The sequence below is a fragment of the Scophthalmus maximus genome, chromosome 19, assembly GCF_022379125.1.
Source record: "Scophthalmus maximus strain ysfricsl-2021 chromosome 19, ASM2237912v1, whole genome shotgun sequence".
In the NCBI taxonomy this organism is placed as follows: domain Eukaryota; kingdom Metazoa; phylum Chordata; class Actinopteri; order Pleuronectiformes; family Scophthalmidae; genus Scophthalmus; species Scophthalmus maximus.
In genome coordinates, this window is record NC_061533.1 from 5,086,102 (window position 1) to 5,106,925 (window position 20,824).

The 20,824-nt window shown below is 44.9% G+C and overlaps 1 protein-coding gene and 1 long non-coding RNA gene across 4 annotated transcripts in view; one reads left to right on the forward strand and one right to left on the reverse strand.

The window, feature by feature from the left end:
* The window catches only part of LOC124849712, a 161,046-nt gene that overhangs the window by 49,591 nt on the left and 90,631 nt on the right, over window positions 1–20,824 (reverse strand). For all 3 annotated transcript variants that reach the window (XR_007030161.1, XR_007030160.1, XR_007030159.1), the window contains one exon: window positions 2,862–3,007. This is a non-coding gene — a long non-coding RNA (uncharacterized LOC124849712). The remainder of the gene's footprint in view (window positions 1–2,861; window positions 3,008–20,824) is intronic.
* Window positions 18,814–20,824, forward strand: part of rtn4r (reticulon 4 receptor) — a 40,766-nt gene continuing 38,755 nt past the window's right edge. Inside the window, exon 1 of the mRNA XM_035640157.2 lies at window positions 18,814–19,559. Coding sequence (XP_035496050.1) covers window positions 19,538–19,559 — 22 coding nt within the window. The 5' untranslated portion in view covers window positions 18,814–19,537. The remainder of the gene's footprint in view (window positions 19,560–20,824) is intronic.

Consider the following 20,824-nt stretch of genomic DNA (forward strand, 5'->3'; position numbering starts at 1 on the left):
CCCGCAGCCGTGAGGAGAGAGACACCCTGCGTCCCGTTAGATTCGCCGCACGCTGACCCACATCTCAGGTATCGATCCGTGCAACGGGCCGCCGAAGCCCGGCACTTCTCAGATTGCCGTCACATGCTCGAGTGTGGGACAAAAACAGACACCACCAAAATAAAAATGTTTGTTTGGCCACATGGCAAATCTGAAGCAGCAGTTATCAATGCTGGAAACTGACCTTCGGAATCGTATATGGCAAGTTCCCTCCATCAGACACACTGAATTGGGCTTCCTGAATTTATTTTAAAAAGAAATTAATGGAAATATTAAAGAAGAAATGAAGGGGCGTATATAAATTTTCTAGGTCACATTAGCGTTAAGCTGTAAACATTAAATGAAGTCATAGAATGACATTCAACTCATTTACCAGACCGTTTTATCAAGGGCTATTTATGTAGTCTCCCACTTCACAGAATAAAAACAAAATTTTTAAATACATAATAGTAATAATAAATAATATATGAGAGTTAAAAATATGATATATACTGTATGATTATAATGATAGATTTAGAGGATTGCACAACTTCACAAAGCTGTCAGAGCTCGATAGATGAAGAAGCTGGCTCGCCAACATCGAGATTGTGGCCGTTATGTTCCACGGCTTTAAATCCACACACATTTATCCATCGCTAATTTATTCATCACAACTTACCACCTCCGACAAACCGCTCTTACCACATCAGCTCATTTGCAAACAATGACACTGCTCCCTTTCAGCACCACACACGGAAAACAAAAAGGAGTGACTGGATCGTTTCCTTTTTCAAAACTTTGCTGTTGGCGGAAGCCCAGCAGCAGCTCTCCCTGATCAATGCCCAAGTCGTCCATTGTGCTCTTGATTGTATTATAATCTCTCTTTTTGCGGGTCTGAAAGCAAGTCTTTCTGAACAGAAACCACCGCCCCCCCCCCCCTCCCCCCACACAGGATATGCCTTATAAATGGTCTGCAGCCCTCCATTAGTATCTGCATGTGTGATTTATTGAGCTCGTCGCGACTTCCGCTGCAACAACTGGACGGTCAAGGCTGTATTTAGCTCCGATATAATGGATAACGGCAGTCGGAAACCCACCTGAAAAGATAGAGATAAAAATGTTGAAGAAGAACAAGAAGACAGTGTCCTCGAGGAGAAACGTCTTTTTCATGTCAAGTTGTATATACCCCAGGATATACAACTCTTTTCAATCCCGGCCAATAATTGATAGTTCTATGAAAGTTTACTTGCCACGTGGACAATGTTTTTCGGGGGGCCGAGTGTCACCTTGACATTATGTGCCCCGATCTATCACATTCTAATTAACATAGCCCCAGATTTATGCCTCCGCGACGGTTGGGGTTAGCCTTAACCACGAAACTCCCACAACTCTGCACTGCACTCGTCCGATCATCCATCCCGGAGGCAGTGCTGGGCGTTTGAACATCAACTGCCCATAAACCTTCCCCGACAGCGGAATGAAGACATATTTCCCTCGTCTGTCCGTGTATCCCCGGTGATCGTCTGGGAGGATGAGAACATCATCAATAACGTAAAGTTGGAGAGCGGGTGGGCGGGCGGGCTGGCTGTCGCAACGGCAACACGAGCCTCCCACTGACACCTCCACTGGATGCAGTGAAATCAAATCGAATCAAAAGGAATAACTCTGCCTTGATGCCGATGCACAGTCTCTCTCGCGCAAACACACAAATGTATAATATTTATACACAAATACTACCCCTTTTACCGTGAATGGACTGTATTTAGTCAACACTTTTCTAGTATTATCAACCACTCAAAGCCGTACATTACGTGTCGGCATGCTGACCGGGGGAAGCGGTCCCTGTCCGCTCCCCGTGTCCCGAAAAACAGACAGAATTTCAGAATTCATCGTCTCAGCCTCCGTCCGTTTCCGCGGGTCCACGTACATGGCTAAGTGTGCGTCTTGCCTTCGGAAGGCATCCTCCGAGTCAATGTCGGCAAATTGCAAAGGAGCGAGGCGGCGAGTGAAGGCTCCATTAATTTCCCTGGAGGAAGTGTGCACTCTTGCTCGGAGGGCCAGAGTGACCTTTCACTGACAAGACGGCGGTGGCGGAGACTGGAGCAGTGGACAAATTAGAGATTAGAATACGGCAGCGAGACAGGATGGATGAAGCCGCCGGCAGCTGGGGATAGATACATAATCACTGTAAAGCGCGTGGGCTCGTATGTATCCAAGGCGGATTTTTTATGTGTACTAATGTGTTGCAATTTTGCAAGTGCTCGTTTTTTTTTCATTTATTATATATTGATTTTTATTTTTCGTCAGATGCGCCCGCGCTGTATTTGAGCACATATCACGACATATATAATCCCGGACTTATGCGCAAAGTGTTGGAGAGCGGTCGGGCTGCGCTCTTTACCATTCTGCTCGGTGATGGGTTTATTCAGATTTCCATTAAAAGTACAGTAAAAGATGCCGTCTGCGTCGTCGCGTGATCATCAAAACCTGCCATTGTCAGCGTGTAGGCGGCTCGTTGTTTCCTGTGGTCAATGGGAGTTTCGAAAAAAACGGTAACAGGCAGGAAGCGGTTTTTGTCTGTCTGCTCGCCCTCCGTCCTCCTTCCTCTCCGCACGCCCGCCCGCCCGCCCATCCCCAGGAATCAACACACCTGCCCGTCATCGAGCCTTCACCACTTCCCCTGCGAGCGTTCCGCGATGATATCCGGTCCCCGCCGGATCTCTGCGCCACATCCGCAGTTTTGCCGATGTTGCCATGCTTCCGGCCTTTATAGGCCAGTAAATCCGCCCGCCGCAAATAAACATTATAGTTTATTTGCCCACCTGCCAGCTTTTGCCTCACACCTGTTCTCCTCGTGTCCACGGTCGCCATGTCTCCGCCAAGCCCGCCAGCCAGCCAGCTCACTTTCTCAGGATTCTCCCCCTGCCAAGCCCTCCTCCTGGATTTCTCCCACTCACATCCAGTCGCCGTCCCCTCGTCACTCCCGTCTCTGCGTGATGATAATAAAAGAGTCATTTTCACCCTCACCTGCTCGTCCCCACGTCTGCATTTGGATTTCAGCTTTGATTCGTGACGGAATAAATATTAACTCGCAGGCAAACTGTCTTTGGCGCTGGTCTTTCACTCACGAAAAAACAGTCAGACATCCTCCTCTACAGAAATCTAATAACAATCCAAAAATATTTTGCAATTCTGGCACATATCGTATATGTCACGTCAATCCCGAGGCCACTGAGGGCGCCCAGACTGCTTTACAGTACAATTTAAAACAGCAGCAGTTTGCTTTTTTGTGTGTTATATATGACAATTCAGAGCAAGACTTAAAAATAGATCCAGCACTGGTGACGACTTGTCACTTGATGCAGATGACGTTGAAGTTAATAAAACTGAAATTGCTGTGTGCATCTTTTTTTAAGAACACCCAGCAGTTCACTCCAAACTCAACCCAATGTGGTGTTTCTGTTTCACTTAATTCTTAAACTGATATTTTTTGTTTTTTGTTCTTTCCAATCTGTAATTCAAATTTCCTTTAAATATAGCATTTGCTTTTCCGGGGAAGGGAACTTGTTTACCACGATGATCTGTGGATCATGGAAAACAAGTCACTCCCTTTTGAGACGAGGAACCGAGTGAAATGACAATGTAGTTCTCCCCAAGAAATCACCACTGGCTTTTTCATAGTCCCGTTTAACTGGGTCCCGATTCTGGTTCTTTACCCGACTCTCCGGTGAGTTCGAGGATTGAACTTTTATTTATGTGCATGAAAATGAAAAGATGAAATAGAAATAAAAAAGGATGGATTATTCAGAAAAGATATAAAAAAACAACAACCCGAGGGCTTTTTAAAAAATTCCACACCGCAAAATAAACAAATACACCCACAAGTTAAAAAGTATGATGATAAATAAAAATGCCACATGGGAGAGTGCCATTCCTGAACAGCTCAAGTCAGAAAAAATAATAAAAAAATAATAAAAGTCAAGGCAGCGGCGCCCCGCGACTGTTTTCTCGGGACCATGAAGCAATTTGAAGACTTTGGTGGCATGTGTCATCATGATGGACAAGGTCACCCTGAACAGGATGCGAGGGGCTGCTGCCGTGAAATGTACGTGTGTTGTTCACTTTGAGGCGATGCTTAGCAGGCAGGGCTGCGGCCGAGAGGAAAGTAATAAAAGGCGAGAGGCAAAGGAGCCAATTGTGAAAGTTATAAGCAACCTGTATGTCGAGGCAGAGCTCCGGAGCTCCGGAGCTCAGAGGTGGTTTTCTAAGAAGCCATAATTTCATCGGGGCATTTCTTGATCTCTGTAGATTTTGTGAACACCAGGCCCGTGGGCTCGCACAGAGTGGCAAAGGGCAGCTCGATAAAATATGGGTCCGTATGGTGAGCGGTGGACATTGTGTTTGGTTTATAAGGGTCACAAGCCAAGAAGGTCGGTAACTACTATATAATCTCGTTAACAGTCTGCCCCAACAAGTCCTCCGACTCGTACGACGAAGACGTGTCGTTTGTGGTAAGAACGACCAAATCGACCGATTCCTAAAATAGCGCCTCTGCTGGTGAAAGCAGGTACGTCACAAATACTTTTCAGCATTGTGGGGCTTTATTTGCTTTTAACTACGGTTAATGAGCTTGTAAACGTACGGTGATGGTCATGGTGACATGGCACAATGGACGTACACAAACCTCATGGACTTACCAGGTCTGTCATCGGTCGTTGTGTACACGACCGCCAGAGGTCAGCAGTCTTTCAAAGGACCACACGCGTTGTAATAAGTCAGTCTCGTCTGTCTGGTAGTTTGACACCTTGTGATAGACAAATTCTCCATGTGCTCAAGTCCCAGCATTAACTCTCGCGAGTACAAATGTATCATGCCTGAAGGAGAATAATAGTCAAGTCTCCAACAGTAAGGCCCAAACCGTCAAGATGAAGAATTGTCATCGGTCACAGCTCTGGAGCTGGAGCCAGTTCCAGCAGACACTGGACAGACGGGGTTCACCCCGCTTGGACAGGGGGGCCAGCGCATTGCTGGGCTGACAGCTGCTGTTTTCAGACACTAACTTTGGAAAATTGGGTCTGGACATTTTTATTCACACATGAAGAACGCAGCAGCAGATTGTACGGGTCAGACGCAACCTTTCCTGAACATTCGGGCGAAGGGTCGCACCGGGGTAGAGCGTCCACTCGCTCGCCGCTGTATTCTCACCTGCGCTGACTCAACGTCGGGAGCAACATTTTGCCTCCCCACATTACAGCCCCTGCTGAAAAGTTCAGGAAAAAATGTCCGGACTTCAGTGCAAACATTCACAATCACCTTCACCCCCAAGAGATATTTAGTCACATTGTGGGACTGCGGGACGAAGGCCGGGTAACCGGAGCAGACCCACGCAGACGTGAAGGATAGCATGCAAGACTCCACATGTTACTTTTACTGATTTGCTTTTCAGATGTCTACCATTTTCCTTTCAAGACAGCAAACCTGCGGGAGGCTAATCAAAGAATCATCATAATTAAGAAGCTCGCGCATTAGAGAGATTTTATGGACTGAAAACCAGCAAGCCTTCCAGGACACCTGCACTGCTGTTGTATTCATTTTAACGGCGAGGATCATGTCAGTAATCTCATAATATACATTCCCCAACCCACACAGAGAGAAAATCAACAGCATCCCCAGCAGTGACTAATGACTAACACCCACTTGCTTCAGTCTAAAGAACCCAGTAGCCACTTCAGTTCAGTGGATACGGTACACTAATGCACACTGCTGTATTGTGTTCTGGAAAATATATGAACCGCGTTGGCACTGGAAAATTATCTGAGAGGGTACTTGGGCCAGAAAGTCTAAGGCTACATTAAACAGAAATCAATTGAAATGCAAAAAATAAAAAAAATACATAACATTGCCGCAACCAAATAGCAAATAGCGTTAAAATTAAATTTTCGGTCAAACGGTACAGTAGCAGGCGGTTAACTCAGATCTACCTCTCCCTCATGTGTTTTTAAGGTTACATTGATTTTGTGGGGCGGATGTTTCCGACCAAAGCTCCCACAATTAGTGGGACCACTTTAGTGTTTCACCGTCTGAAGGACCCTTCAACATGTAGACAGGAGGAGCCAGGGCATCGAACCACTGACCTTTGTTGATTAATATAATCTGACCCTCTCCATCTGAGCCACAGTCACTTTGGTTCTTAAGACACAAATGATGAGTAGTTTTGAAAATATAAAAATAGATACACGTGTTTCCTTTATCCTGCTTATGTTCCCTATTTGATCCTACAGAATTGTGCCATGTGACTGGAAGGGGCTGAGGTCAATTCCTGGACCAAATGTTTTAAAAACCCCTTTGAAAACATAAAGTACCAAAAAAACATTAAAGGTACAATAGCTGCCGGGATGAGATGGAGCACATTTAACCATGTTCCACAAACATAAAAAAGCTGTGTCACTAATAAATCGAATTTCAGTTGCCATTCGATAATTTATTCATTGGACTACGAATCTATGGCGACCGCTCACTTTGCCTCTCGCTTTCGAGGGCAGTACTGGAAACTCTGGTCTATTGGACTGGAAAAAATTGCTAGATTTGAAGTTTCTTTTTTATTTGCTTTTTAGAAGAATACAATACTGATTTGAATGAGGGGAATGAGGAGATGACTGTTGTCTGTCATACTGTGCCCTGCAGAACAACCAATTCCCTTTGAATTACCCGAAGATGTAACCAGCGACTTCCTTGCATCCGGTCATTGCGTTGTAATTCCTAAATCTCCTAAATCTCCTAAATCTGTGACTTTAATCTCAGGAGGTTTTTTTATGATTTAATAATTTCAGATCTTTTTTTTTTGTCTTGTAAATCTGTCAGGCTTCTCTTGAAAATGTACCACTTTAATTTTTGCAATTATAAAACTTTAATGTTGCATTATGAGTTTGGTTTTTTTCAGGAAATATTACCACCTGCTCTGGCTCTGAATTTGTTTAGAAAAATTAATTTTAATTTTTTTTTCTTACCTACAATGGCCCGGATATACCGTCATGAAACGGTCAATGTAAATTACTCTGCTGACAGTGTTCAGGAAGGAGCCTTTAATTGGGTCTGAGTGTATTGACCACTGCCTGTGTTATAGGCGGTCAATACGCCGTTGGGTCATGGTCAATGGCGAGACAACCTGCCCTCCTGCATACATCCTCAGTTTCATGTTTCTGCTTCTGGGTTTGGGGATGAGTCTGTGCTTTTGACCAAATGGTACAGATAGCAGTCTGGTGGGTTTCGTTGTGGGGTGACAACAAACTTGTGCGGGTGAGCAGGTTCAGGAGTTCAGTCAGCTTCAGCATTAACTGATTCAAAATTCAAGTAATTAATTCTTCCATTGTAAACATCATTTAAAAAACACTTCAAAAACTCGTATTCGTTAAGGTTAATTGATGAGCAAAGTAACATCTGCCGTGTCTGTTGAGGTAACTGAGTCTCCCAAATAAAACGTGTGTAGTAATTACAATTAATTCAATTCAAAATAGAAATTATCCAGTCATGTAAGAAATTAATTGGCATCGCAGAAATATGATTCACAATGTAATTTGTACACAGTGAGGACGTGGAAAAACGTACTGTACTGTGGGCTATACCTGTGAAAATCTTAGCATGTGTTAACATACGTTCTTCTTTGATGTCGTGCAAATGGATCACTGCGGTTGACTGTAGCCTTATAGGAACCACATGGAAATGTGCTTCCCTCTGTGTGTTCAAAGGGGGTGCGAATGCCATTTTGCATAGTATGGAGAAAGAAGGAAAAAAAGTGCTTACATGAATATAAAGTAAACCCTTTTCTTGACATAAAAAATGTATGCAATTATGGGTTCTGCGAGTATGACATCCAAACTGTACCGGAACATCACTCACGTGAAAAAAATCCTGATCAGTCTGTGTTGGTGCCATCACAAAGCGTCAACGCCAATTTCGTTTCACGTATGGGCCACATTGTAGTCGTTCACTTCTTTGTGTAAGTTGGTGTGAATCACGCCTGAAATAACTTCTTCCATTATCGCGGCTTAATTGCAGTCAACAACGTGGCAGGATTAATCAAAGTGTCTTGCCGAGCCGGCTTGGAATTGCCTCTCTCTCGTTTAGAGGAGCGCATCCAATCACGACATCACAGGCACTTCACAACAAATTAGACGGGGCGGTTTCCATCTAATGATGTTTATCGCCCGATGTGTAGATATAGGGGGCTTAATCACATTTCCTTCACTTGGTGTGAAACTAAGTGTTTATCCTTGAGCCAGGCTAACACATTTGTGTCTAGCGGTGCCGCGAGTGCATCATGACTGGAGCGATATCTACGGAGGACGTTCAATTACGTCCTGACAAGAGGGGAGGGGTTTTTTTTTTTCTTCAAACGCCGAGCAAATGCTTTTCTCCTTTAAGCCAATTAAAGGGCTTTTGATGAAAACACTTCTTTCATTATTCATCATAAAGCGTGTCGGCCTTGTCAAGTAGGACTGCTCTCGACCCTGATCTGAGTTCTGTTGAGCACAACGCCACTGTGAATAGGGGAACTTGTCAGAAACACAATTGCCGGCGCCAGCTCCGGGCGCTGCCGGTACCCACCAGCCCCTGCCAAGGATTTGGTCCCGTGAAGACGGCCCGCTGACGGTAATTAAACTCCACATTTCCATTGATCTCCTTCATCTCTTCCTACATCCTCCCAGCCTCCTTCCCCATTCCCATTCTTGTCCTGAGGCCTGAGGAGGAATCCTGAATAAATAATGCAGGTTTCCAAGTGTGGGCGCGTTAATTGGCCTGTCTTTATGAGCCCAACGGGTTCTCGCTGACCTTTTGCGGGGAGGGCCAGCAGCCCGGGGCTAAGCACTTGCAGAGGGACAAAGTAAGTTAAGGAAACCTGACCTCCCAAAAGATCTTCTGATAGAGAAATCAAAACGTACGACTCCTAGAGCCACGAGTTTTGTCATTTACGTTCTTATCAAAACAGTCAATTATCATATTTTTCTTCTTCAGCTGGTGTCGTGTGCAAAAACAGTGCCCCTGCATGAAGCCTTACAGCACAATGCGGTCAGCCAAATGCAACCGGCTCTCAAAGACGAAAAACATTTTCCTGGCTTCCCTTGGAGAAACCAAAAAAAAAGGAAAAAACTTCCAGCCAATCAGATCGAGGCCAAGCGCTGACCGGGCGAAACGTCGAATGGTCAATTCATCGCTAAAAATAACAACCTACGGAGGGCCTGGCCGAACCTGGCGTCTCACTGATCAAATCACTGTCGTATTCACATGATAAAATAAAACTGCCCGCACTGATTTCCGACCAGCTAGCCGACTACACGTAGCACCAGCCGGCCAGCTGGCACTTGTTAATACAAGTTATTAAAATGGGAGCAGATGGGGACCTTGAGTTTCTCGTAAATAATGACTTTACTGATTTCGGCTTTGGAGCTGCGACTGGAAATCAGACGTAGACCTACCCTCAAGCTGGACCGGACACGGGGGCGAGCTGAGGGAAACGCTAGGTGTCCGCCTGGTGGCAATTACGCTGAAATGAACCGCTAACGGGGACGTGCAAAGCTAAAACTAGCTTTTCCGCTGCCCTTCCCTCTTGTTTGAATGGTCATGCCCAACAGGATAAATTGATCTGGCCAAACCCTTCGAGGGGCTTTCAACGTCTGAGTGGACAGCAATTTTTCGCTGTTGTGTATTTGCGATGCCAGGAGCAGGCGCCGTGGGACCTCAAGGGGTCGGCCGGCAGCTCCGGCGCCAGGGGCAGTTTAGGGTGCTAGTGCGAGAGATTGCCATATTTCATATGAATCTAGCTGGACATTATAGCATCAGCTGTTTAAGCGTTACAACGATATTACATGCTAAAATCGTCAAAATGACGAACCATATTTATTATCAATGGCATGCTATTACAAAATTGGTCCACTTATTCCATTATGGAGAAATTATTACATTATTGAGTTCTGCGAACAATACGGTTAACCCAATAAAGTACTAAGCTCCGGTGAATGTGAATATTTATTTCACTGTTGGCCGGGAGATTATTACATCATTGGTTAAGACATTTTATCACATTTTTGGAAAGTTGTTACATTATCAGCTGTATTCCATTTTTGGGTTAATGCAAAAATGAGGTTAACCCAATAATATTATAACCTCCCATTATTTTAATGATTTATTAAATTATTGGTGCAGAGATTATTACACTATTATTTAGGACATTTTCTTACATTATTGGAAAGTTAATACATTATCAAGTATATCACATTTTGGGGTTTTGCAAACATGAGGTTAACCAAATAATGCAATAACCTCCCATTAATTTAATTATTTGTGACATTATTGGCGCAGAGATTATTAAATTATTAATTAAGACATTTTATTACATTATTGGGAAGTCAATACATTATCAAGAAAATTACATTTTTGGGGTCCTGCAAAAATACGGTTAACTCAATAATGTAATAACCTCCCATTAATGTGATTATTATTTCAATTATTGGTACAGAGATTACTATGTTATTGGTTAAGACATGTTATTACATTATTGTGAAGTTATTACATTGTTGGGTTGTATTACATTTTTGATTTCAATTTTTATGAAATTGTTTGTAGTAACATTACTGGGTTCTACAAGGCTTTTGATCACTGAGGAACTTCACAGTATGTTTTTTTTGTGTGTGGAAATATTCTCATGGCCACTGGGAAAGACATCAGCCTTGCATGTTGTCAAGAGTCACCAACATTAATAAGCTTCCACTTAAAACCAAAACTGAATTTGAAAAAAAAAGACCTTGGATTTACCATCATACTGTTTCTTGTATATCTAAGCAGAGAACCCTCGCGCTAAGCCCCTCGTGATTTTCCGTCAATTTCATAGGCAGAGTAAGCAGATGCATCCTGCCGGGCTCACGGCTGTCTTGAAGTCTACTTGTATACAGGCAAGTTCCTGAAATCAAATGGACTGTATGAAATGGATTCGGAATATTTACACAGTGGTTCTAGGAAAACTATTAATATGTATGTTTTCCACAAAGAGGCTTTTAGCTTTTTTTTCGGGGGGGCGGGGGGGACGGGGGGGCAGTCAGAGATTTATAAAGGAAATGAATAGACTGGCAGATTACTGACAATCTGAGAAAGATAGCATGTTCTGTTTTTGTGTTAATCATTGTGCGAGGGTCATTTGTTAGTGGCCACGGGGCCGCAATCTTGATGCTGTGGCGTCTTATCGTCTTTCGTAAAGCTTAGAGGAAAAAAAGATTTAGATTGTATGTAAAATTGATTATCCATTCACACAATCTCAATATCTCACAGAATACCATATTCATTCCTGAAAGATTTAGGCCACACGGCGGACCACATTTGAATTTGAACACAGACATGTCATCGCCGTATCAATCTGCCTCCGTGGCTTTGTGTAGCGCACAAGTATTGATGTTGTAGCGGGATGCCATCTGTACGTCGAAGGGGTGAGAAGATCTCATTATAAGATTTCACTTCGTAAACTCAGTAACTCTGGCCCAGGAATTGCCTTAATATTGAACTAAGATTGAAAGATCATCAACTGATTACGCTCTCTGAAAGAATAACTCTGTGGCACATCGTGTAACATTAACAGTAAAGGGATGACTCTGGATGGTAATCGTCACGAGGGATCGAAAAAAATAGCTGATTGTGCCGGGGAAAAAGCGTTGCATCATCGCACTCCGTACGATGCTTTTCGCAGGAATAACACAATGAGAGAACAGGAAGAAAAAAAAATGGACTAAGCTCATAATCCAATCTGATTACAAAAACTACAATGAGATCTGTCTTCGCTCAGCTCGCGAAACAACAGAAGTCCCCAAGAGCAGCCCCGAAACTGGTGGAGCTGTGGCGTCCGTCGGGTTTCGACCATTTTTGCCATTCACGGTTACGCGTCGAGTGCGACTTCTGCTTCTAAAGGGCGAGGACCTGCTTCTTGTGTCTCAATCGACGCCGATGACTTATCGGCAAACAGTCCGATTTCGGGGTTCAAAGGGGGAAAAAGGTCGAGTCAAGCGAGGGAGCGCTTGAAGTGAGGTTGGCGGTCGAAGGATTACACTGAATGAAGTGAGGCAAATTACCTAATTCCATTTAGAGACGGTGTGTGATCGGCTTTATCTACTGCGGCGGCGGTATTAGACTCCTAAACAATCTGGACCGAGAGAGGGGACTTAAGAAATAAGGGGCCGCGAGACGATGAGCGTCTCAGCTGCCGCCGCGACCTGCGGCGACCTGGATTTCCGAGCGAGCCCGATATGGCCTCTTTATGTAAGACGCCATTGTCCTGAGTTGTTACTTGGTTCAGGGCAAGTTGGGACAAGATGTCCCGGTGTGGGGCAAGCAGTCTACTGCCTGGTGTTTAAAGTCAATGACCACATACTCCTAAATAATAATTAAACAAGAAATGCTTGTCCTTTATGAATAAACAATGTGAAATTCAAAAGGGAGCCTTTCGAGTGACAAAGCGGTCGGAGAGAGCGGCCCTAAAATGACATGTTTATGAAATGATTTGGGAGTGATATTTTCGTCACTGAGTAGATTGTGTACAATGAACCCGGTGTGGACCGATGAAATGGCAGCGGGGAGAAACCTTGGCTGGGTTCTCTGCCCCTGTCTCACACAGTAAATAAGACCAAATCAAATCCACATGAGACAGATGCACAAAGCCTGTGTTCATCCAAGCATCCCTCGTTCTCTCTCTGTCAACCCCCCCCCCCCCCCTCTCTGGCTGTCACTTGAAAAGAAAGAGAGAGAGAGAGAGAGAGAAAGAAATCAAGGTCAGGTCAAGCATGTGAAGTTGCCGAGTAAATTTCCACATACAGTACGTCCTTTATGACCCGCCGGGCGTCTCGGGGAATATTCCCTTGTCAAGCCCAGGTAATATATGACTAGTGAAGACGTATGGCGTGTTTGCATGTGGACCTCCATCACCGCCACACACCTTGCCATCCTCGGTCATTTTTGCCTTCCTCTCTGACACACGCACGCACGCACGCACACACACACACACAACGCTCATATTCACACAAGGGAGGTGATGGATGTGCGGCCGCTTGACTCATGAGTCCAAAAGCAAGTCCATGGTGTCGTCAGTGTTTTGGAAAAGAAGGAGAATCTAATTAAAATAGCAAAATGGACGGAGAAGCGAGAGCGGGCGAGCCGACGTAATTACAGCTTAATGCAAACAACTCAACATTGTCTTTGTTCCAGCGAGTTAATGAGGTTACAGACTTAAAAAAAAAAATAATAATTCCATCACTGCTATTGTCTTCTGCATGGCCACCAGGGAAAATGAGCTGTCACCAGATCTTAATGGCAACAGGGTCTTCGCCCAGGGCCGGAATTAATATCTGACTCCCTGGCCTAATGAGCAGTAGCCGGGCGAGCAGAGCGAGTTCTTTGTCCCTGCAAGTTTTTTGGACGAAGAAACAAGAAGAAATAATTTGCGTGGATAAATTAAAAAAAAAAGTAAAGTAAAGCAATGGATGGTGCAGAAAGTAATGGCCCTTGTGAGGGAATACATCTCTCTGACGGGACTTCTGCTCCTCAAGGGCAGTCTTCGACTCAAAGCCGCCTCATCGCCGCGACGATCGGGAAAATTAAGCATATTCTCAAAGTTCTTCATTAAACACTGCAAAAAAACCAAAACAAATAGAAATCCATAAATTGCCACTCGTACTAACAAAACCAATTACAGGAAAATTTCACTGTCGGTGTCCAGCACCTTCCGCTACTGTCCTGCAGGTGTAATATACACCTCAGCCCTGCGCTCACTGTATAGTGATCCATGGTTGCTGCCAAATACACAAGAACCCTGCACAATAATTTTAAAATATATTTACTTTATCTACATGGATGGATGGCTATCGAAAACGCAAATGCGTACATACAGTACTACATAGTGTTTTGACATGTATATGCATGTATATGTGTGAATGTATATACAGACTTGTATTCACATCTTATATTGTGTATAATCATACAGTATATGGATAACTAAAGCGGCTGGTCTTCTATGCGTCTTAACCTTTGACCCTGTGCCCTCTTGAAAAGCTCGAAAAAAACCAAACACTCTTTTAATATGGTTACATGCTTCAGAAGTCCATAAAAGTAAAATTTGTATGAGTATTTGTTTGTGCAGCATTGCTCACTGGAGTTTGTCTTTAAGTGGTACGTAGCACCATCATATAAGATAGCATACTGTACATTTTCCCGCCGACTTTTTTGTAAAAACATGAAATATTTCTTAATCTGCTGTAAAAAAAAAACAAAAAAAAAACGAGGCTGTATGGTCACTTCTGTGTTTTGTCACCTACATCAAATACTGCAAGAAGAGCAGCAGTGTCCAAAATGACAAAAGACATCCTCCTCCCGCTTTAGATCTGTGCAGTGTTTTCACTGTTCACTGAGTCGAGACACTGCATAGATCACAGATCTAAGTGTGCGGAGATCTCTTTTTATCATTCTTTTTGGTCACCGTCATCTATTATGAGAGTCGCGTTTGTGCCAAGGCGGAAAAAAAGATAATCACTTTGGGTTTCAGTAGGGAGATACAAAAAGAAAAATGTATGTCGAGGAGTCTTTGGTTCAGCCAATGTCAACAGAATACGAGGGCCTACTCTTGTGAGTGTGTTTTTATATGTTTAATGTGACCTACAGGAACAATTCACAGATTTCTTTATTATGTGCAGCTGCAAAACCAATAAAAAAGACTATTATTCCTGCGATCAGTGTAAAAAAAAAAAGAAAAAAGAAGACCCATATTGCTCTGAACTGGTTTTACCGATCATATTTCACACACACAAACAAACGTTGTGAACTCAGCCAGCAGGAATCCTCTCCTCGAGGAGGATTTGCATATTCTCCTCCTCCTACTCCTTTTTTGTTGCTGTTAACACGCAACATTTTTGATATCTGTTCCATTTATTCAATCCAAGCATTTATCTGTTCACGTATTTTCATCCGAGCCATCCCGTGCTGTGCGGTTGTGTGTCGTCCATATGACAGGTGTACTATTCCTGCCCAGCTATAGGCCAAGCGCAGACGGCAGCGCGTCACCAAGCCAACCGCCTGCACCCTTTACACCATTCTTGAATGTGTAGGAATGCGATGGCACGTTGGAAAAACGATGCGGAAATAAGTATGGAAGAGTATTAGGGCCAGGCATGAGAAAAAATAAAGGAGAGGAGGAAGATCTTTTTTTATCTTGCATTTTCGAGAATAAAGTTTGAATATTATATCGGGAATAAAGTCAAAAAAATTGTGACCCCTGGAAGCTCTTTTCATCAACACGGCCGTTTAGGGCTATTTCAACTTCATCCTCGACATTTCGACTTCATTCTGGAAAAGTTAAATAAATAAAAATGGTACCCCTCATTTTCTTCTTCTTCTCATGCCCTGCCGTAATACTCTTCCGTAGATAAGGAATGCTCGGGGGGGGGGGGGGTGAAAAATATTAAAATGCCAGAATCCTTCCTCATGTGAGTGAAGGATGGATTTTATGGGTGAGTGGACCAAGGGGAACCTGGCACCCTTTAACACACGTGGTGCATTGAACACGAATCCGCCGGCCTTAGATCCTCCGCTCTCTGTAATCTCAGATTGTAGCGTTCATTCATGTTCTGTAATTAACACTGGTCCTATTGCAGCTCCCGCGGGTCGTGGGACGGCCGACTTCCCCCGCCACCAAAAGAAAATCATTTTTTCATACTCTCATTCTCTTCACGATTTCCGTCAAGACTCGTGACGGAGAGAATGGTGGAGCCTCAGCGCAGGGACTCAACAGCTCGACTCACTTCATTACTGTCATGAATTAAAGATCCCCAATCTCCTCTTTTTTTCCTTTTTCTCCGTCCATATTCGCATGGCAATGATCCGGCCCGCTTTAGTTCATTTACAGTCGCCCGCCGTGCGAGGGGCCTCCAGCCCTCAAAGCTCCCGTGACAATTTACCTGTGTCCATTTTCACTTGCCCGTGCATATCATTGTGATATAGAATAATGGAAGGAGTGGAGGACTCAGGCGTGAGTAAGGCGCCGTGTCTCTATAAATGTGATTTATTATTATTATTATTATTATTATTATTATTATAATGAGCTGGGGGTGGGGGGGGGGGGTATAGTAATGAGTTTCAGTACACACCTTTCACACCCTGGCACAAGGAGACGACTTAACCGCCGAGCCAAATTAGTCTTCCTCTACCTGGGGACACATTTGGGAAGGGTTATACTCTTTTTCTATGATCATGTCAACACTGTGAAAAAAATCCTGTTTTATATGCAGCTCGTGTTCTCGTCGGTTTCATGATGGTTCTCTTTTTGAGCGGCTTGCAATGTAGAAAAAAAAAATGCAATTCGTGTCATCATGTCTACAGAACTGAGTTGCATAATTTTAGAGCTTCAACAGTTAATCGACTTAGTAATCGATTACTAAATTATTCGCAAACTATTTTGATAATTGACTAATCGGTACCAGGTAGTTTTTTTTTTTTAAAGAAAGGCAAATTTCTCTGATGTCCGCTTCTTATATGTGAATATTTTCTGGTTTCTTTGCTCCTCTGTGACAGTTAAACTAAATATCTTTGGTGTGTGGACAAAACGAAACATCATCTTTTGGTTTTTTGGGGGGAAACACGACCGCCATTTTTCCACCGTTTTGACATTTTATGGACCGAACACCTGATCGATTTTATCGAGAAAAATAATCGACAAATGAATCCATTATGAAAATAATCGTTAGTTGCAGCCTCTACATAATTGTATGTTTTCTTATTAGATCTCCGGGAGGGTTACAGTGAAAACAATAGTTTGGGAAGAACATGCCGGATGTGTATTGCACACGCCTGTTGCCATTGGTGATGTAACTGATCGTCAATGTCACCGTTTGTCTTTGAGAGCCATACGAAATATACAGCACACGTAATTTTGACTGTGCCGGGGTCAGCGCACTGCAGGGCAAACGTACAAACAGCACACGGATCCTTGACAGGATCAAGACACGTGTGTTTTGTCCTGGTGGACGGCGAGTCGGACGGAGCAGACGAGAGACAAGAGAGACGACCTGCGGAAGGTGACAGCGTTTGCTTTTTTTTTTTTTTCTCCTTCTTCTCCCGGGGTGACCTCGTTCTCAGCGGGTTGCCCTTTGGACCGTGTCTCCAACCGGCCATCTGGCCCTGCCGATCCTGAGCGGCGAGCGAAGAACAAAAGCCCGAGCGGCTCGGCTCGCTGACATATTCTGATTATGTGATTCTGTGCTGGTGGTATAGTTGTAAGCTCGGGATTAGCCGGATACGCGCATACCTCCCATTTCACTCGACTACACCCCCCCACCTGGCTGGGTATGGTTTATACATTCACCTGCTCCCTGTGATAATCCCTTGGATTTTTTTTTATTTAGTTTCTGTCGTGTCTGTGCGTACTATAATGTAATCGACACAGGCATTTTGATCCTGTGCCACGTGTGCCTCGGAATACACACAGGCTTATAGTGCGAGCTGGAAACTCTCCCATATTTCATTTTACATGTACAGACCATGGGGATGGGGAGCGTTCTTGATTCTCCCCTTATAGGAAAATGTAATGAATATATATATATATTTGTGCAACATGTTCTCCACAGTGGATTCAATAATGTATCCACCGGAGCTCAAACACACACATATAGTATGATTCCTTAGTGTCCCTTGAGGCGAGCAGGGAATCATCCTACACGTGAGGCTTCTGTGTCTCTGTCCATGGTGCTGAATTTTTTTAAATTACATATATATTTTTCTGTTCACCGGTAGGGGGCGCGTGGTACCTAAAGATGAAATCACGCTGCTGAGATTCCTCCTCTGGGTGTCAACGGAACCAGCAAAGCTGAAAAAACCGGAGCAACGGTCCGAATCGGTCCAATCAGCTTTAGCATAAAAGTGACTAATAATAATAATAATAATAATAATAATAATAATAATAATAATAAATCAACCATTATCACGTCAATTGCATTTCAAAATGAATGTATCGTGTCGGATTCTCTGCAAGAACATGCCGAGCTTGCAGGCACTTTGATTTTCCCTTAGACACAGAACAAAAAATCAGACGATAACACTAATAATATTAATGTTATGAAGTTATTCTGAGGCCAATTCAAGATGTGAGAAGAATGTGTCACTGTGATTCTTTTTTATCAGATGATGCAAAGAAAAAAACTCTTTGTGTCTTATTATATTGTCTGTTTCTTCTAACAACTCCTCCTCGGACATCGGAGCAGCCGAATCCGTCTCTCTTGCCCGGGAGGAGGCGCGGATCCCACCAGCAGGCCTGGCTCCTCGCCTGGCTCCTTTTTTTTGAGGGGGGGGGGGTTCGTAAGCATGTGCGTGCCCGATCCAAATAGATTCGCCTCACGTCACCTTCTCCCCCCCGCCGCCATGGCACATCAAACATTCATTAGCGCGCAGGCAGCCCCGGTCGGTCCGGATGAATCACCCCCGCGCGTCTCCGTCCGCTTCTTCACTCTTGGAAAAGTCCATCAGCGGCAGTTATGTTATGTAAAAAATTGCGCATCTTTTCCGGGAGGGATCTTTTTGTGTTGGTGCCGGGGGATGTGTTCTGTAAATATGGTGAACGGAGGCGGACGACCGACAATCAAGTGATAAACACTCGTGACTGGTTCGAATTCAAATTCCACTTTGAGAAGAAAAATGTGTGTGGAGGAGGGGGGGGGGGGGGGGTTGCAGCGTGATGCAGATCCATAAAACATTCATCTTTGAATCCTCTCCCTCTCTCTCATTCCGCCCAGCGCACCTCGCCGCGCCGCCCCGCCCCTCTCCCGCCTCCCGGTGGCGAGCGCGCGCCGAACCGAACGCGCGCCAGTGCAGTTGCGCATCCGCCGCACAGCGTTTTCTCCCCTCCGCGCGTAATGCGGGAAACGCGCACCGGGGCGAAGTGATCGGACTGGGTTGCGCGGTGCCGCCGTCTTTAGACAACATGGAGCACATCGTGTCGGGTCTTTGCCCCGCGCGTCGCTGATTCTCTCTCCACTTCCATGCTTTGCGCACTTTGACGCTCTTTCTGTCCGGAGCCGTTGGCGCGTCCTACATTTTTTTTTTTTTAAATTTCTGGGGGAGGTGTCGTCTGGTGTCTTCTGATTCCCCTCTCCACATTGGGATGTTTATTGCTGACTATCTCTCGTATTTTTTTTGGTCTTTTTTTTTTTTTTGAACGCCTCGTCCAAATGACTGAGCTCGGGTGCAGCCGGAGACGTGTCTCCGCACTCGGGAAGACCTACGGCTAAAGTTTGAAGGGTGCCGGGTGTCTCTCCGCAGGCTGCGCGTCTCCCCACCGCGCTCCTGGGATTCTTTGCGATCACCTTATGAATTTGCAATAAACGGGCGGATATCTCACATCAGGTCTCATTCCGACTTGGATTTTACAAGCTGCTGGATTTCACCCCTGCGCCCCCACCCCCCACCCCCACCACCCCCCAACCCACCGCCCTCCCCATCCAAAATCATGAAGACCGTTATAATTGTTGGTGAGTACCGTGTGTAGGCTGCACATTAGACAATATTTGTGTGTGTGTGTGTGTGTGGTGGTGGGTGGGGGGGGCATCTTTTGTAAAGTTTTCACATGAAGCAGACAGAATATTTCTGCTCTGTGTGGAGCACAAAGACACAGGCACAGGACAAATCACACGTCCTAATTGGAGTTGTATACTCTGCTGCTGGCTCCTCCAGGGCTTTGGTCGCCGCTGGTATATAGGATGACTGACAACGTGCGCAAAAAGAAGAAGATCTAATCTAATCTAATCTGCACGGTAACAAGTTCATCTTCTATTTTCGTTTGTCGACGGCACGTCACGGAAAGTGCATCTGTAAACGACCTTGACCCAGTCGACTCTTCTTAATTGAGTCATAATTCAGGGGGGGCAGATTTTTGGACGTGCTCCCCCTCTTATTTCTCTCCTCAGTGTGCTTGAGGGTACAAAGGGTACCGTGTACTGAGGTGGGGTCTATCCGCTTCTGGACGCTGTGTATAAGGCTGAGCTTTTCTGAGGAAGTGTGCAGATGGTCCCGCTCTGCAGCTTCCTTTGGGCTCATGATGACCGGTGTGTGTTGGTGGCATCGTCCCGTCGAAGGACAGAGAGAGAGAGAGAGAGAGAGAGAGAGAGGGAGAGGAGGCTATCAGATCAGGCCCTTGTGCTGGAGCTCTCACCTATACTGGACCTGCTATTGTAATTATTACGGGGACGCTCCTCATTGGCTGCCGGAAGAGGTCTTGCATGTCTTGGCAGGAGTGTGCTGCCTGCACGAGTAGGTGGCAGCAGCAGGAGGAGGAGGGGGGACAAGGGAGGGAAGAAGCACCTGGCATGTCAGTGTGTGTGTGTGTGTGTGTGTGTGTGTTCCTGCAGGCCCTTGCTTGTTGTACCCTCTCCTCCTCCTGGTGGCGGCGGTGATATGTTTAATGCGGTGCAGAGAGAATAATAGCAATAACACTGACATGGATGGCGTGTGTGACGTTTTTGAAGAGCAGCAACCGTGGTTAGATAAGTGCACGTGACGTGTGTTAACATCCCATTTGTTTCCATCAAGAGTTAGTGGGGGGAAAAAAAACCTCATCTCCACCCTCTGCCCCACCCCTGCTGGCTCTGCCTCACGCTACACACACACACACACACACACACACACACACACACACACACACACACACACACACACACACTCGCACAGCTATCCTTATTAGGACAATGTCTTCCATTCATTGCGGACTCATCCAGGACCTCACAAAGACATTTTGCCT